The 18,673-nt window shown below is 45.6% G+C and overlaps 1 protein-coding gene across 1 annotated transcript in view; it reads right to left on the bottom strand.

The window, feature by feature from the left end:
- The window catches only part of kirrel3l (kirre like nephrin family adhesion molecule 3, like), a 33,182-nt gene that overhangs the window by 4,171 nt on the left and 10,338 nt on the right, over nt 1–18,673 (bottom strand). The window contains 10 exon segments of the mRNA XM_083918298.1: nt 503–603; nt 736–862; nt 2,678–2,805; nt 2,935–3,083; nt 3,405–3,510; nt 3,699–3,849; nt 5,360–5,517; nt 7,525–7,653; nt 7,656–7,673; nt 8,306–8,461. Coding sequence (XP_083774424.1) covers nt 503–603; nt 736–862; nt 2,678–2,805; nt 2,935–3,083; nt 3,405–3,510; nt 3,699–3,849; nt 5,360–5,517; nt 7,525–7,653; nt 7,656–7,673; nt 8,306–8,461 — 1,223 coding nt within the window.

Below are 18,673 nucleotides of genomic sequence, written 5' to 3'. Positions count from 1 at the left end.
AGGCTCATGTTTAAGCTGCCTCCCACGTCTGCCCTGCAGGTGAAGCCTAAGGAGGGTTAGGTAGCTGCACTGTGAAATACAGCTCCTCTCTGCTGCCTCTAGCGCAAGGCCAGCAGGGCACCTGTCTCTCACTCCTCCTCACACCCTAATTATCCTCTCTCAGCCCAGCGTACGTTCAGTAGTTCAACAGGGTCAGCCGTGTGATGCCTCTTGGGCCGCTAATTGAATGCGGTTTGGCTGAAACCTGCAGGAAGCCGGTCTCCCACAGCTCCCCTAACTCGACTTGGCTCTCCAGTCAGTGTCGGCGCAATTACAGTTGTGAATATGTGTGTGAGCATGTGAGGTGGAGATGTGTTGGTGCAAAAGGTGTGAAGGTGAGGTTAGGGGTAAAGCCGCACAGACTGATCGCTCTCACCTGGGCGGGGCGAGGAGGAACATGGAGTATGTGAGCTCCCCAAGCGTACATGAATGACACGTAACCCAAATAAAAGAGCTCACTTACAATCTTATCAGGCGGGGGGCTGCTTCCCACCCGGCACTCCAGCTTGCCCTTGGAGTGCTTGACGGCGTGCTGTGTGGCGTCAGCTGTTATGATAGGCGGGCCTGTTGTGAGGATGAAAGAAAGAGAATATTTTCGAAACATCGACCAATGCCAGATTACCAGGTATCAGTTTTGATGCTACTTATTCAACCCATCAGTCCATGCATTACAAGCAATCAAAAGAAGCCACTCACCATTTACAGTTAGCATGACATCTCTTTCTGCAACTCCAATCCGGGGTACGATGGCCTTGCAGGTGTATGTTCCAGCATCCTCCTGGGTAACAGCCTTCAGCTGCAAGGTGTTGCCATTACTGAGCACCTAGTGAGGAATCCAGAGAGACAAGTGAGAAGTGTGTTAGAGAGAGAAGAAGCAAGAAAGAGCAAAGGCGGTCGTGAGAAGAGACTGACTGGAAACCGGGACCTTTATAAGTGGCCAACTCATTGTGGAGGCAGCACAGAGGTGGGCTGACCAGTGTAACAAATGCTGGTGGTTTGAGTTTAATTTCATTGTGAAGAGCTTTAATCACAGCATTAAACACTCCAGCCACTGCTGAGTGACCGTGCTGCCGAGGAGATTGTTGTAATTAAACAGTGGGGACAGAACAGAGCCCACTATGGCGTGAGTGGGCCTCAGCCTTTGGAGCTGCTACACTCACTCACCCCTCAGCTCATTGATCCTGTCATTCCATCAAGCTGTGATTAATCCATTTACCCGATCTCCTCCCTCCCTACATCCCCTCTCACTCTCTCCATTTTTTTATTTTTTTTATTTCAACACACTTATGGAGTAACCCAATTAATCCATTACTCGTGGCTGTGTGAGGGACAGTGGCAGTGGGTGGATTAGAAAATTGCCTACACGTTTTCCCTCAGTAAGGCTAAAAGCTCTCACTCTTCGAGATGACTGCATCGCTCACGCCATCCCGCAGCATTCTTTACTGGCAGTGTTTTTTCTTCAGCATCGCCTCAGAAATTATATTAGTCGCCAGGAGAGAAGCTCCTATGGGATGTTCCCACAGTTGGTGTGTGTGTGCTGAGAAGACTTTTACCAGGATGATGTAAAAAAAAAGGTGGAAGTGTCCCATTTGTTCCACCTACGAAATTGACTTTGAGGAAATGGATACTCAAGTGCAGCTGGGCCTTTTTTAAGGGATAGTTCTAATTTTTTTTTTAAAGTGGGGTTGAATTATGTACTTATCCATCGGCCGGCACACCCCCAGTTTGGAGCAGCAGGCAGCAGTCCTGACAATCGAGTTAAGCAATGTACTGCCGAGGATAGGGGCAGCAACTTAACTAGATTTTCACCACTTTACCTTGCTGTCAGACATACTATTTAAATGTATGCATGGACTGAATCTGTTTTACCCTCTCACAACCAGACTCAATGGCAAGAACAGTAATTTTACTGACAGTGGTTGCTTTTGTACCACTGATACAATTAGTTTGTTTGTGTTATTGTGTGACTTTTTGGCTGTAAAGGGTTAGTAACTACAAAACTAACAAACTAACCGATCGAGGCAGTGGTAGAGCAGCAACACCCGTCTTCTGTGAGGTAAAGGCTACTGTTTTTAGCAATGGAATGTGGTTGCTTTGAGGAGAGCATAGGTAATAGTTATAGCATACACATATATGTACACTAAGACACCTTTTTTTTGTTAGGTGGTTAATACGTGTTTAGCTGCTGCCTCCTCCCTGCTTCTCCAATACGCAGGCGTGCTAATACGCTGATTATGGATAAGTACCTCATACAGCCCAACTTAAAAAAAAAAGTGAACTAAAAGGCTGGAATGCTGCACATGTACTAATTCTGTTAGTTGGAACCACTGCTCGGCTCACTTGTTGACTGATTGATTTATCAATTGATTAGAGTTATGACAGCATATCATGTGCCCTGATGATGGTGTATGAATCTGTCAGTGGATAGACATTTTCTGCCAGAGGCTTTAGCCCTCAGGGAGCATGGAGAGACGAGGTGTTGAAGATTCAACCTGAAAAAAGAATGTTTTGGCGAGGGGGGGTGTGTGGGGTATGAGGGATTCGTGCCTCAAGGCCATGTGCGAATGTTTCTCTCTGGAGGGATGGTGTTGAAGCTTTTCCGCCACGTTAAGGTGGTAACTAGTGTTTGTTGCCTTACCACACTGGAGCCCTGCTTGGTCCAGGCAAGGGTCAGAGGAGGGTTTCCGGTCCATGCGCAAGTAAAGGCCGCATCCATTCCTATATCCACAGTCATTGGCTTAGGCTCCGACAGCAGTCTGGGGCCAACTAGGGTGAAGCGACACAGACAGCCACTTACAATCAATGAGAGACTACTTTCATAATAACGTGTAGCTTGAGACATTCTCAGAATACACAACTACACAATTTAACCACACTGTATTATATTATACTCACATTGGACATCGACCAGGGTGCTGACATTGGTGCTGCCCACAGAGTTGGACACCTCACAAGAGACAGGGTCTGTAAAGTAAGAGTAGTCCACTGTCACCTCTAGGCTGTCCCCGTTTGCTTCAGAGATGGGTACTCCTCCTTTCGACCACCTGGGACAGATGAATAATCACATTATACAGACGTATTAGTTACAGGGAAGGTACTTAGCCATGCGTATCAAAGTGGTTATTAGCTGATTCATGGCTTGTGCCAATCACAATCACACGCTGCCAATCAAGCAGCCCATTCATCCCCATGAATCTACAAAACACTTGCATGCTTGTACTGCTTAATTTTGGATGACATTTTTACTCTGGCTGGCATGTTGGCAGCATATAACGTCTTCAAGTAGTTGCACGATTATGCTGTATCATCATCTTAAGACTGCTGGCTCAGAGTGAGAGATTGGGATGAATATGCAGGATGGATACCTGTAACCGGTGATTTCAGGATTGGCCGAAGCAGAGCAGATAAAGAGAACCTTGGCTCCCTCGGTCACAGTCTGAGGTTGGACTGATAGAGTCACCGAAGGAGGGTCTGTGGGAAGGAAAACCTTCATGTTACTGACGCGAATTGGATTTAGTAATCTTATTGCCACCGCTCACCTTTTCACAGTCAACAGAATCGAATGTGCTTTACAGATTACCGCACATAGCATGCACCCTGCTACAATATTTTGATATTTTCGACGGTCTTTGTAGGAAAGCTGATGCTGAGACACTCACGCTGGACATTGATAGTGACTGATGTCTGTCGTCCGGCTGGGGCAGCTGGGTTAAGAACCCTGCATGTGTAGGTGCGGCCAGAGTCGCCATCCTCAGGGATGATTGGAAGCATACTGACAGCCGACTCCTTCTTCCCATCCTCCAACAGTGTCTGTAGAGTTGAGCAACAATCGTTAGATGCTCCCTTATGTCCAAGCAACAGTTTACAAACTATGCTTTTGTAAAACTATGGAGAGACTCTATTATAATCATGCAGAACTGCTCAATGGCGCACAAGCAAGTCACTTGCCATTTACGATGGCACCACTTCGGAAAATATCTCTATGATACTGCAGGTCTTATTTTTTCATGTGCGCAGCGTTAAAATTGCCATCCCGTTCTTTGGCATGGCAGTTAAATCATAAATTTTATGATGCAGCAGGGGATATTGTGCTGTTCCCACATTTCTGAGAGTGTTCCCCGTCAGCGCTCCTTGTTTGTCATCATCTTTTAAATCTATTTACTGCTCACAGAAATCAATACGCCTAAGTGAGGAAAGGTGTAGATTCTGAGGATATGGCTCACTGCTCTCTCACTTTCTCCCTCTCTTCCACCTCTCTTCCTCACACACACATACAAAGGGAAAAAAATGTGATGGCCAAGGTGCCTGCGTGTCTGTTTTTTTTTTTTAGGTGGTGACAGTGAGGAAGAAATGTCACACTTCTTAGGAAGAAAGCAAGGGCAAGCTGAGCCTTTTCCCTGGACAGCCAAATCAATGGACACAGGCTTTCACTTCCTCAGCAAGACACACAAAAAGCACTTTTATGCTAGATCAAATCACATCACTCCCTGACTGTCACCACCACTCACTAGGACAAAGCTCATTCTGTCCCCAGTCTCATGCTTAATGTTGGAAATGCTCAGTTTTCCACAAAGCTATCTCACTAGTTAACTCTATATTCTTTTTTCCCTCCTGTATTCTTCTTCCCCTTTCCCCCCCTTCCCCCTCCAATCCCCTTCCCTCCCTTCTCGCTACAGGCGCTCGCCTCCTTAAATGTGGTGTTTAGCGTCGTTTAGCGTGGTCAGAGAGCATGAAAAATGTGACACTTTCCCAGCCGTGGCTGGCTTACGCTCCGGCGCATCCCCATTGTGTTTCTGCATTGTTGTGGGTGATTTCTTCTCTGCAGAAACTCTACTGTATGAAACACTCATGCCTGTCTGAGCTTTGGCATGCTCCAGTTATGCTGTAGTGTCGCTGCATTAGCGAGCAAAGGAGGGGGGAGGGGGGGGGGGTTTTTAGAGAGGGTTAGCGAGTGAGGGGAGGCAGAGGAGGAGGTGGGAGGGGTTGGGGGGGGGGGTGGTGAGGGTAAGCGAGTGAGGGGAGGCAGAGGAGCAGGGAGGGGTTGGGGGGGGGGTCAGGCATGAGTGAATATGGGAGGGGGACTGCAGAGAGTGAGCGAACAAATTGTGCGAGAAGGGTGGTGAAAAAAAAAACTGTGAGACCATCGGAGAAAGATGAGAAAAATAAAAAAGTGCAACAGAAGAGAAAGAGTATCATACCCTAAGAGAAAATAGTTCTGTTTTGAATAGCTTTGCATTTATTTCTACCCACTGTTACATATTATTGTGTGGGTGTTAGTGATTGAAGGCTAATGCTTGGGCATAGAAATGTTTCACTGTACCTTGGAATAAATTGCGGTCTCCATGACCTCTCCATCTCTGTACCAGGTGATCTCAGCAGCAGGTTTGGCTCCTGAGGCTCTGCAGGTGAGATTGTGTGGTGTGTGGGCCTTAAGACGTACAACAGGTCCACCCTCCACCACAGGGTCTGAAGGAGGAACTGTAAAGCAGAACAAACATACCACTCTAAACAAAAAAAGAAGGCATTACAGCTCCAGGCCAGCGCATAGCCACAAAGAAGTCATACTGTTATTGAGCTTGCTGTTGCTCTTAGCTCAGCATCAATATATTGCAACAGCAAAAGAGGCAAACAATATCTTCTTATGTCCCGTGTTTAACAAGGTGTAGTTTCAGACAGGAAAAAAACAGAGAACAGTTGTCATTTGGAAGGAAAACAGACTCAACCATATTTATTTCCTTTCTTGGGAGTAGCATTATTACTCTATTTGCTCTTACTGTTGCGGAGTGATGTTTCAACTGAATTGCTTATTTGTTCATTTATTTGCATGGTTTCGCACGCACCACTGGCAAGCCAAGCGTGCCACCCCTGATGAAGGCGTCTATCTCCCCAACCAATATGAGAAGGGCGTAAACATGGGGTTTGTGCTGGCCTTTCTCGCTCCCTCTACCGAACCAATTTCACTGTGTATATCTGAATTGTCAGAGGTCCTTCCGCTGCCGCGGCATGGACACTAATGGAATCCGAGTGCTAGGTGATTTTAATTTCCATGCCGATTCCCCTGACTGCACTCCCGCCGTTGACTCCTTTGACTGTGCAGGATTGCTTTGGTCTCATCTGGCCACATTGATTTACACACACACACACACACACACACACACACACACACACACACACACACACACACACACACACACACACACACACACACACACACACACACACACACACACACACACACACACACACACACACACACACACACACACACACACACACACACACACAGGCATGTGCAGAGATAATGCTTCCTCTTCTCTCTCTTTAACACTCTTATGTCCACACATAAACATAAAGGTTCCTGAGCGATTCACATGGTTTCCTATATATAGGCCTAATTATGAAATGCATATTATGTTCATGGACTAGCAGCTTTGGTCTTTCGGAGTGCATTAAATGCACAAGTGTCAGTTTCATCAACTTTTTGTGTGCTGCCTCCACATGGCCATGTGTGTGGGCATGCGGTGAGGGCAGTGCTATGTGCCCCTCTGACAGTAGACACAGAAAGGTGAGCTTTCTGAATCTATTTGTTTAGTGGAAAATGCTCCTGCATACTGCTTGTGATGTCAGTCAGCTTGCCTTTCCATGGCAACCCTATCTGTACCACTCATCACCCTCATGAGTTCACACCTTAATGGCAACAGATATATTCAAGGACAGGCTCTGTGTTGAAAGCTTTCCATTGTGTTGTAGCAGGAGCTGCAGCATCACGCCTGCATATTTTGTGCCCTCTGTGAGCTTTTTCCCTTATTTCTGTTTAATACTTGCATGTAGGTGAATATGTGAACAATTGACAGGACAAATTAACAGAGTGATGTTCCTTTGCATGCCACCAGATGCCAGCAGTGCTTTGCCAATTCCAATTCCCCCAAGACCACACACCCCCACCCTCCACCTCTGGATTCTGTGTGAAGAAGTAGATCACTCACATCATGTTAATGTAAAAACCGCCTTGCACTGGAAAATGTGCTAACTGTGCAGACCCTGACTTTCAAGCGACTACACAACTCGTTTGTGACTGCAGCAATCACATTATCCTAGACGTCCATAGTCTTGATTATCGCTACTGAGAGCAGAGGGGTTTCCTTTTTTTTTTCTAGATAAATCTTGGCTGAGTCTTGAATTATGCTTTCAGGACATGATTTTAAACCAGGAAACTAGATTTGCAACGGGGTTATCTTTGATTGGTGATAAGAGATTGTATTAGGAATTGCAAATTAAACAACATTTGGTGTATTTTTTGAATTTGTCCATGTTAAGTTGTGTTTTAAATGTGATTATCTTTCGTGTGTTGCACATGTGTAATTTGCAGATTTGTCTACATGTTTCTGTGTTTGTGATGAAGACACTCCCCTGATTGTTCCAGAGCGATGCCAGCCTTGGCACGAGGGCTGGCTGTGAGGATCATGCCTGAGCTGTGTATCTTACCTAGTACAGTGAGCTTGGCACGGTGGGAGCGCAGTCCTGCTTGTGTAGCCTGACACTCATACACCGCGTCATCCTCCAACTCTGCTGAATCGATCAGCAAGCTGTGCTCGCCTGATAGCGGGTCGCCATTAAGGAATAGCGTGTCCAGCCTGCGTGAAGCCAGCACAGAGAATAGAGTCAGAGACAAACAAACCACCCAACAAAAAAAAACACATAATGAAAGGACTATAAAATGAACAGACTTGTATGTTGAACAAAGGCGAAAGGAAAATGGCAAGGCTCTTTAAGACACAAAATGAAAGCAAGCCGCACCTTACTGAGCCAGGCATTGAGCCGTTGTGTTAGCAGAGCAGCATGAGGCTGGAAATGCAACACGTGAGAGGGCTGCGGCGTGAGGAGTCTGTCCTTTTAAAGACCGACACAATTAAGATGGGGTGGCTAAGGTCAAGACGAAGCCTCTCCACCTTCTCTCTAGCCTGCCACACATTTAAATGTCAGTGCGTGACAAAAGCCAATTGATTATCTACCTTCCTACAAGACCCTTAAAATGCTAAACAACAAATTAAAGTTTGGTGTGTGCGCATGTAGCCGACCTGTCTGCTGTACATTGTTCTCTAAACATTCATTTGCGTAAAACTCCAGTGGTTGACATAGAGAGACTTGGTTTCTAATGAGACCTGGCATTGATCGCGGCAAGACAGATAGAGACAGAGAGCAATAAACACACACAGAGTGGTAGAGAAAAGAAAGACAGACAAACATACAGGGTCTGTGATAATACCTGGTAGGTCTCTTTCTCCACCCAGTGCCAGGCCATCTTTGGTCCATTGTACCATTCCCCGGTATCCCACAATGACACAGGGTAGAGTCACTGACTGACCGGATACAACCACCTGGTCCTGGGGCTGCTGGGAGAAGTAGGCTGCTTGGGTGGCTGCTGGGAGAAACGAGGGAAAGCACGATGTGAATAAAACTTCTCTTAGAATTCATATTTCCATGATGGCAGATGAACAATTCATACTGAAATTCACAAAATAGCTATAAAATATTTAGGTAAGCAGGATACTGCTAATGGCATTTCAGATAATGTATGGTTTCTGCAGTGCCAGCAGAGATGTAGCATAAGAAACGTTGTGAAAAACAGCAGGTGTAAAATGAGGCAGACTCCCGTGAACTGGTCTGCTCACCCTCATGTTTTCATGGCTCTTGCTGAGAGAAAGGGAAAGGTCGACATGTGAAAATATTATTTCTTCCCCCCATAAATGTGGCTTCTAAGACGAAGAGTCAGCTGCGCCTCATAACTTATTTAACTCTTTCTCAAGACCATATGGTTATACGCTCGCTGACATGAAGCAAACACACTTCTGGGGAGAAAAAAATCTGCCACTCTTTCAGTGTGCTTTTTGTAAAAATGGATGTTAAACAATCAAAACTCCATTAAAGTTCCCGGGGGACCCATCCGTTTGTGCCTGCTGAAAGTCAGCAGAGACACCTGCCGCCGTTCTGCGCTGTGTTTAAGTATGGCGCACAGTCTCACTGGATTGGCTGGCCTGCCTTCACACGCATACAGAAACGCTGCATGAATGGGGATTTGATGGTTTCCAACTGTTTGTGCCGCTATGCTAAAGATTGAGTTTTTACAAACCCTACTGGCAGGGGAAGATGGCAAGACTCCAGAGGTAACTAATCCGTAGGGGAAGGTAGGAGGAGAGGGAGAGAGGCAGTTGGTTGGTTATCTAAGTGGGGTGTCTGTTTGAGTTGAGAAGAGGACTTAAAAAAAACCCTTCCCTCATTCTCCTTCTCTCTTTCTTTGTTGCTCAGTAGAGAATGAAAGGGAAGGGGGACAGAGGAAGATAAAGAGGGTTCTATTCAGGCAGTGCTAAGCCCCCCCTGAACTGCTTTCTCTTGGTGGGAGCGCTTAAACAGACAGGGTTGTCCCCCCCCCCCCCGCCCAAGCAAAGAAAGCTGCTGAAAGGAGGGCAACATACGGCGGCCAGAGACGCGCTATTGTCCCCTTGTCCCTCTCTTTTAATAGGCCTCTTCATTTCCAATCAATCCTGCTAAATGCAAGTTTAATAGCTTTTCAATAGCAGCTTTTCCCCCCAGAGAGTAGCTGGGATTTTCCTACTCTCTCACCCCTTCTCTTTCCCCCTGTTTCTCACTCCATTCTCTGTAGTTTTTCTTTTTATTTGAAGGGGGGGGGGGGGGGGGGGGGCTTCCGAGGTTGCTGCAGTGTTTATTCTGCACTCAATTATCCACTTCATCTTGGGGTGCACCACAGACTGAACCCTGCCCCCGGCCTCCCCTCTCTTTTTGCACCCTTCCTGTCTCTGTCCCCCGACAGCGTAACTAAAGCCGCCTAAACAGCGAGTTTATCAGAACTTTATTAAGTGAGTTCTCCGTGGCTCAGACAGCACGCAACAACTGCCTCAAAAACCCATTTTTACATCCACCCTTTCTTTCTTTCCTTTACATCTGAACCGAAAGAGATGTTAATAGTTAGCTGAGCAGAAGACAAAGGTCGGAGAACAATGCATGTTAGTTCACCAATAATGTCTCCCCCGTCCATCATTTTTTACCAAAGTGTCTGAAAAGCCTATTGAGCTGTGGGTGCAAACAGGTAGGCTGTATGTGTGTCACGCACTGTGGATCAAAAGAGGCCAATTTTAGAGCGTCAATGAGAAGTGAAACGTCTTCCTGCTCAGGCTATTAGGCGTTTAGCGAAGGCTGGCATTTTCCCATCATACCTTCAAAAAATGCTGTTTTCACAGTCCGCCTGCCGGTCCCTAACATTCTGCCTTTATGAGCTATTGAATGTTTCCCTTCCTTTGCAGAGCTAGTAGGGGTTTTCTTTTTTGAGCTTGCAACAGTATAAACATTGATTGCAATTAGGTATCTCGCCCAGAGTATCTAAATGTTTACAATGGGTAATAATTCTCTGCATTGGTTGATTGTTTGGATGGATTACATGCACTCAATTGTTTCTCTTTACCTCACCCACATGCAATTTCTCATGCCCACATATGGCAATTAACGTCACACGCGCGCACACACATACATATAGGCATACAAATATTACAGAGAACATGCTGTAGCGAATGTCTTCACACCATATGAGTGATTCATTGCTCTCCAGATCCCTTATTGAAAATGCTCAACAGAACATCTCGACTGGCTAATGACTCATGCCAGATTCCTTTAATTCCTCCTTGCTGAATTAGACAATTCGTTGACGGTGTATTAGCAGCTTAATTACATGAATACATTTCTGATGGGGAGAGAGGGAGGAACAGAACCAGACAAAGAAACAGTGGAGGAGAGGCAGTCAGAAGAAGTAGGGAGCTGTGGGTGTGAGGAGGCTTGTTCTTGGTATGCTGCATTGCTGCGTACACATACACACACACACACACACACACACACACACACACACACACACACACACACACACACACACACACACACACACACACACACAAACACCATAACGCCATTGCTTTTCTCAGTGCTTTGACTCAGAATGAGGAGCCTGTCTGTTGGCTGCAATTGAATTGCATACGAAAAGAAAGACTTGAATCCCCTTGAAATCCAAACATTTCTGCAGTAGAAGTGAGTTTATTTACCATGTCGCCTTGAATGTTACGCAGGTAAATATGTGCAGTGTAGATTAGTTGTACCACATGCCGTGTGCTTAATGTTACTTTAGAGCCAGTTCAATTTTAGATTAACGGAAAAATACAACATTAACTCTGTTTCTTACCTTTTGCGGTGTGTGTGTGTGTGTGTGTGTGTGTGTGTGTGTGTGCGCGCTTTTTCATCCCCCAGTAACAAGGTCAAAACACATTTGGCCTGATACATTTTAATCCGGATTTCTCAAAATGGAATATCATTTCACGCTGCTGGATGCACATGGGGCTAAGTTTATGTGTGTGTGTGTGTGTGCATTTCTGCCAGACTGTGTGAGCTCAATGTGTGTGTCTTAAAATGTGCTATGTATGTTTTTGCCTGTGTGTGATTGTGTGTGCGCATCTGACTGTGTGAATAAGTGTTGAGGGCAGGGCACTGTTAATAGGGAAAGCGACTTGTCAGACACCGGAGGGCACATTTAGCAGTTACTTTGACACAGTGACATTGCTGTCTCTGTCACATGGTCAGAGTTAAGTGCAAAACTGCCTCTCCGACTTGGACACGACCATTTAAAGAGCTTTGCGTCTGCCTGCATGCACTCTCTCTCTCCTTCATCTGAGCTGATAGGGATACACTCACATCAGGAAGGATCAGGAAGAGATGGACAGATGTCAGCAATGATCCATCCACCACTGGACATCTGCCTTGATAGAATTAGATTGAACAGTCAGTGAGTGTGTGTGTTTGTGTGAGTATGTGTGTGTGTGTGTGTGTGTGTGTGTGTAAGCTCCAACCATGATGCTAAAGACTGAGAAAGATAATGGCACTGCAGATGACCTTTAGATAAAATGGGAATCTAACACACACAGTACAGTGCATTTACTACCAAGTCACCACAGTCATAATCTCTTACGCCATTTTGGTATTCTGACAAAAAGGCCATGAATCAGTTTAACCCAACATTCAAAAAGTCAGGTCCTTCAAATAAAACATAAAATAACGTCAGGCTCTCTTGTTTGTAATAGCTCAGGCGATGCACTGTGTCCATTTCCCAGCGTTGTTAAAATGACACTCAACTGCATATGTTCATTCACTCTAAGAGGCTTCAAGCTGCGTTTCGCAGAGAGTCCCTATTTTAGTCATGATTTTATTCCATGTCCTCATTCCCATCCAGTGCAAAAAGTGCAACATCCAGTCCTGTGGGGTCTATAAATATAAGTGCTCTCAACTTGACTGGACAATTTGCTCTGTGCAGTAATAATTCAAAACGTTAAAAAAAATAGCACCTGATATATTCTTGCGCTTTTGCCCCGGCGGTGGCGGCAGAATCCTGCACCCGGCTGGTGCGAGTTTTTCCACAATAAGAGCCAGAGAGGAGAAAATGAGGAGGAAAAACCTCCCCCCCCAAAAAACAACAGCACAAAACAAGGCAATTGGCAAAAAAGTGTCAAGCTTGGAATAAACAACCCCTTTCCCCAAATGCCATCCATTGTGCCTTGTCTAGATAAGGCTTCTAAATCGGGCTGGAAAATGCAAGCTCCATTTCTTTCTGTATGGAATTATTATCCCTTTGTTTTGAGTCAGGCTCTTTGTCTTCGCCTTCCTGTGTGTGTGTGTGTGTGTGTGTGTGTGTGTGTGTGTGTGTGCAAACAGATAGTAGTGCTGAGGTAGCTGAACCAAAGCGTATGTCCCAAAGGGGACTCATGCGCCCATCTCATGTTTGATCTGGCTACTAAGCTCATTACCATGACTCCTACAGAACTTCTGAGGGCTTGAAGGGGACTAACAACAGATACCACCCACCAACTCGTGGCACCCAACACATGCACTGCATGTGTGAGGAACCTCTGTTTTTTTTTCTTTGACTTGGACCATTGCAAACTGCTTGTGTCTCTACAGTTGGCCTCCTCTCTCTCATACCTCAGTGTGTCCCGGCCTCTCTTTAGTTCTTTCTCTCCCACACTGCATTCCAGCTGCACACCCACCCACTCTCACTATCTTTTCTCCCATTCTGTGTTTTTGTGCCCAAATTGCAGTCTAACAGCTTTTTAAGAGCTGTTTTGCTGGAGTTTAATCCTCCTAGCCTTTATTCCATTGTGAAAATCTTGGCTCAGACCTAGACCCTTTTTAGAGAGTGACCGCTCATCCCCCTCTCTCCCACCCAGCCCCCCCCCCCCCCCCCCCCCCTCCAGCTCTGCCGGGGCATTCTCTTTCATTCCTCTACAATCCAGCCCCATCCTCTCATTCCTCCGTTTATCGCTCATACGTCTACAGTCAGCGAGCCATGATCCCTGAAATCAATGTCTCGCAGGCCCCCTTTGAGGGTTATGTAAGGTGTTACTAATTGTTGATTTGCTTTCTCTGTGGATCTTTCTGCCATCACTCTGCTTTTCCGTGTCAGCTGTCATCTCTTGCCAAACTCTCCCTTGCACTTTCTCTCCCAAGCTCTTCCTCTCTTCTACTCCGTGTCCCTTTCTGCCGCTCTCTACATCCCCGGTGTGAAAATCACAGGGGTTTGTGTCAGCTTGTCATTACAACAGTCAAGAAAGCAGGGTAGGGGGAAAAAATTGAAAAAAGAGCCACTACATGTTAGAAAGACCGGAAAACTGAGGTAAGGTAAAAATGGAAAAAGTGGGCTCCTGTCAGCATCCAATTGCAAAGGAGCAGGCCATGAGAGGGGATTGATGGAATGCTGTAATCAGTCTGTCTCCAAGGCTGTCACCACAAGGTTTTTCTCTGCTGGAATAGGGCACTGCACACACCAGGGCAGCAGTGAGGCTTATCGCATGGGTGAGCACCAGCAGAGTTTCTCCCCGGGTACCTGCTACAGCAGATGCAGTGGATAGAGTAATAGAGTGGTATGCATACAAGGGGGGAAAGAAGGGAGGGGGGAAAGGAGGAGGCTGTGAGGGGGGAGACCAAGAGTGCTGATGTGACATAGTCACTGTGTAAGCGTATGTGAATGGTTTGAGCAGTCACTGTGCTGCAGTGCCAGACAATGTGCCATAAATACACTCTTTCTTACACTGTCTTCACACACACTCACACACTTGTATGCACATTCACTGTCACACTCACATATCTTTAGGGTTTCTAGTGGGCAAAAGCATCTCTCTGAGTATAATTCTAGCACAGCTTTTAAACAGCACCCCCCCACTCTGAAGCCAACAGCCAAAGAGCTGAGAGCTGACTCCATGTAGACAGATAGCAAGTGACTGGCTGGCTGGCAGGAGGACAGGAAATAAAAACCCATATAAAAAAAGAGAGAAAAGGGGAGGGAGCCAGTGGTGGCGGTATGAAATTGTCTGTACACATCAGCCAGCAGTGTTGACAAGATGTTGATTGAGCTCGTCTTGTCATTTTCGTGTCATTCCTGCTTACCCCCTGGTGTTTTCACTGCAAGACAGCTGCTGGCTGGATCTGTGTCACAGTTCCAGCCCTTTTCTGTCCGCTCTGCTTCTCTCTCTCTCTCTCTCTCTCTCTCTCTCTCTCTCTCTCTCTCTCTCTCTCTCTCTCTCTCTCTCTCTCCTCTCTCTCTCTCTCTCTCTCTCTCTCTCTCTCTCTCTCTCTCTCTCTCTCTCTCTCTCGCTCGCTCGCTTTTTCTTTCTGTCTCTGTATCCCAATTCCCCTCTCAGGTTCCCTCCCCTTCTTTCCCCAGTGTTTGTATGGAAAGGGCTTTCAGTATAATTTACTGTGCTTTTAAATCATTAACGTCTTGTGCTGTTTGCAAAAGCCCTGGTTTAGTGTGTGCACAACAGCTGACATAGTGGATAAAACAGCAATGGTGCGCAACATGTGACGGAAAGGCTTCTGAAAGATGGGGCAGGAATAAATAAACACAAAGTAAACCTTTTCATTCCCAGCCGCAGACATGGCAAGTAAACAAACATATATAAATTAATAATAGATTAAAAAATCCATAAAACAATGAAGAGATCACGTTAAAATTGCCTCCATCTCTTGCTTTTTCTAAAAGGCGGTGGAAATGAAAACAAAGGAATTCTCTACATAGATTCTGTACTGGGACTCTGGGCTGAATACCCTGGGGTGTCAATTAATTTAGTCTAGGGATTTGTGGCCTACTCTTCCTAATTGAGCCCAGTGGAGACCCCCTTGGCTCTTCATGATAGGAAGTAGTGCGTTTCATAATTAATACTTTTTTTCTCCTTTATTATTATTATTTTTTAATGAGGGTGGTAATGTTGTAAATGTATGCATCTCATTAGAGTAAAAGGGCCATCTACACTATTGTTCACTTCTGCAGTGTTTGCTGCTGGTGAGATGAATAAGAGAGACAACCTCATTCAGAAGCAGCAATGCCACATTGAAGTCAAAGCTGTGCTTTTGTGTGTGTTTGAATATAAAACACAGCTCGTTCAATGAGAGTCTCATTAGGGTTGCTTAATATGTGTGCTTTTTAAAGCTTAGAGGTTAATGCCTGACTTGCCTCCATTTCACTGAAGCTCTCTTTAATTTGATGCATAATTCCTTTTTTGTCGGCAGCTGACAAGAGCCCCTTCAGAGAGAGCATCTGAGCTCTGTTGTGAACTCTGCATCCAACAGGAACACAAAGGCACAAAAACACTTCTAATTAAACCCGCTTAAAATGCTTCTCTTCTCCTGCTCGCTCCACATTACAGGAGATATTTCTGAACTATCCTATCTTCCCATCTCTCCGTCCAGAGAACATAACTCCTGGCGATTAAACAAATTACCTCCCTTCCCAGGAGAGCCATGGATCCAGTGAAAACAATAAGTGTGTGATTCACAATGCTGCCACCTCTCTGTTCTTACAAACGGCCCTCAAATTGCCATTTATTAATCAATGTCTGTGGTTAGTCTGTGACAAGAATTACTCTTCCCTTTTCATCTAGAGCTGGAGAAAATGAGTTTTAATTTAACATCAAATTTTCATTCTGCTCATCAGATTGCCTGTAACTTAAATCATTTAAAATAACTGATGACTAAGAGCTTCCAGAACACAAGAAAGGGAGGGAAGGAACGTTACCTGCCGACCTCAATACATCCTGCTTTGTGTTGAGAAAAAGAAGGGAAAGGGGGGAAACTAATTTCCTGAAACTCCATTTCTTAAGCGTTGATTAGTAAAGGAGCATAATTAGAGTGAAATGTGAAGTCAGGGTTTTTTCAGATTGCGCCGCTTCCTCTAGAAAAATCAGGCCATGATTAATGAATAAATGATTAATGAGCGAACTAATTAATCAATTAATTATTAAGCAAGCACTCTGAACAAGAAATGGGGATGATGCCGGTGAACAGTGGATATAGGAGACAGTTAGGTTGTGTGTTAGAGAAAAAAGGATTTAGGATAATCTGCTTGTTTGTTCTGTCAGTTTGTTTTTGTCTTTCGTTACAGGGGAGGATGAGGAAGAGGGCGGATGGGAGGAGATGGAAGGCTCAGCCCTCCGTCTTGAACTTCCTGAGTCAGCCGGCGTCATCTTGTGTGCGAGCGTTGACCTCAAAGGAGCTGCTTTTGCAATTCCAGCCCGTACATCTTTGGGGTCAAGTCCTTAAGGTCAGGCATAGGTGACTCCTGGCATAACATTTGCCAACTACAGTGATGATGATTGCATCGGGCTGTTAAAAGGCCATGAGAAACGCAGTCAGCACCCCTGGAAAGGCAGAGGGTAACGCAAAGTTCCTTCCCCAACCAGTCGTCCCCCCCACCCCCACCCCCACCTGTCTTTAACTAGGACACCCTATCAATCTTTGATAATGTGCAATGTGGGTCTCTCCTGTGTGACCACGCTGATGAGACATCACAGCGGGGATTGATGTATGAAATGCAGCCTCTGAATGTAACTGTGATATACTGGACCGTTTCAAGTCAAGTTTGACCTTTTTTCCCAGATATTAATCGCTGCAGTGAACGAATATATGTGTGATATATCCCTCCCCCAGGAGCTTAGCACACTTTATTCTTTGGCATGGGCTTCTTCTATACCTTTAGCTTAGTGGAGGTTGGAGGCTTTTTTTCTTTATGAAAAGTCCCCAGAGCTGTAACACAACAGGATATGGGACACAAAATATTATTTTATAAGCGGATATGGGTTTATTGTTTCCATTAAAATGTTAAAATGCAGCATTACTCTATAAAGCTGCATACACCCCCCCCCCCCCCCCCACCCCCCAACAACTGGAAAGACATCCTCAAAGCGAGAACATGAGAGAAGGATCTTTCATCCCTGCATATCATTCCTGGCGTTTACTGCTGGCCTTATTAACAGAGTTGTGAGTGACGGCGCCAGAATGAGCTGGAAGAATCTCGAGGGGCTTTGATGGAGGCAAGCTATGGAGCTGCAGCGAGCTGAGGGCAAGATCATGCTTGCATTTATCCGCTTAAAATGCTTTTGTAAAGTTCTTTGTCCTTTTTACTTCTCTGTACGTTCTTGTCTATTGTCTTTCTCAAACGGCCACTGGTTGGACTAGTGCCACATTCTGTCCTGATCATACCATGGCATTGCAAATTACCTCAGAGTCAACTGTGTATGAATAGATCTTTGTCATGCTGGGTAGGTTGGCTCATTGACTGCAAAACCCCGGACATATGGTGGCTGTGTGTCGGGATGTATCACGCCAGAGAATGCAGTGGGTTGGGCTCTTGACCCTTGCCCGGCCTTTAACACCTTACCGGCTGCACCAAAGTCTGTGGCTTGATGAACTTAAAACACTTCATTGTGCACTCTGTTTTTGGGGTGTGTTTTCGTTGGGGTTTTACTCTGGATGAAGAATGCACGCTTCAAGTTGGGACAGATGTGTGCTTTGTGACTGTTTTACCAAGCACGTAGCACGCGCCTTTTTCTCTGGCTGCAGTGACACACACACACACACACACAGATGGACACACACTTTGTCTGTAACGCAGTGTTTGCGTCGTAGAAGTAGAGCTATGCTGGATGATAACTTGTATCTTTGATGGCCAGACTTCTACAGTGAAATCTCCTTTTGTCCTAGTGCGATAAGACTGTTAATTAAGGGAACGTCTAGCGCTTCCACTGTGGTGACATTACCACCCAAATAGTACCACATTACACATGGGAATGACTTGAACTTCTATTCACATGTCTGGTCACACTACAAAGACAACAGAAGCTAACTTTAAACTTTTAAAACACGTCTCTTGAGCCCTTTCGTGCAGTCTACCTGTCTGTCTGCAAAAAACAAGACTTTCTTTGCAGGTCACATCTACAGAGAAGCCTCAGGTTTGAGGTTCTGATAAACAAGTGGAGCGTTACAGGCTCTTAAGCGCATCTGGTGAGATGATCGATCATTAGACATAGTGTGGAGATAACTCCCTCAGCTTGCCTGCTGGCTACCACTGATCCCATATCACCCTTGCAGGATATGGTATGAATCACAGGAAGCTGAGATCAATCTATATAGATTGTGCCGCTTGATTACAAATGAAAAAAAAATCCCATTTGGCTTAGCCACTCGAACGCCTCAGAGTCTGGCTGCGCTTGTGTGAATGTGTGGGTGTGTGCGACGCTCGTATTTGCATGTGTAA

The sequence above is a fragment of the Echiichthys vipera genome (genome assembly GCF_963691815.1).
Source record: "Echiichthys vipera genome assembly, chromosome: 8".
Classification (NCBI taxonomy): domain Eukaryota; kingdom Metazoa; phylum Chordata; class Actinopteri; order Perciformes; family Trachinidae; genus Echiichthys; species Echiichthys vipera.
The sequence above is the reverse complement of the archived record's forward strand: the minus strand, read 5'-3'. Positions and strand labels throughout refer to the sequence as shown.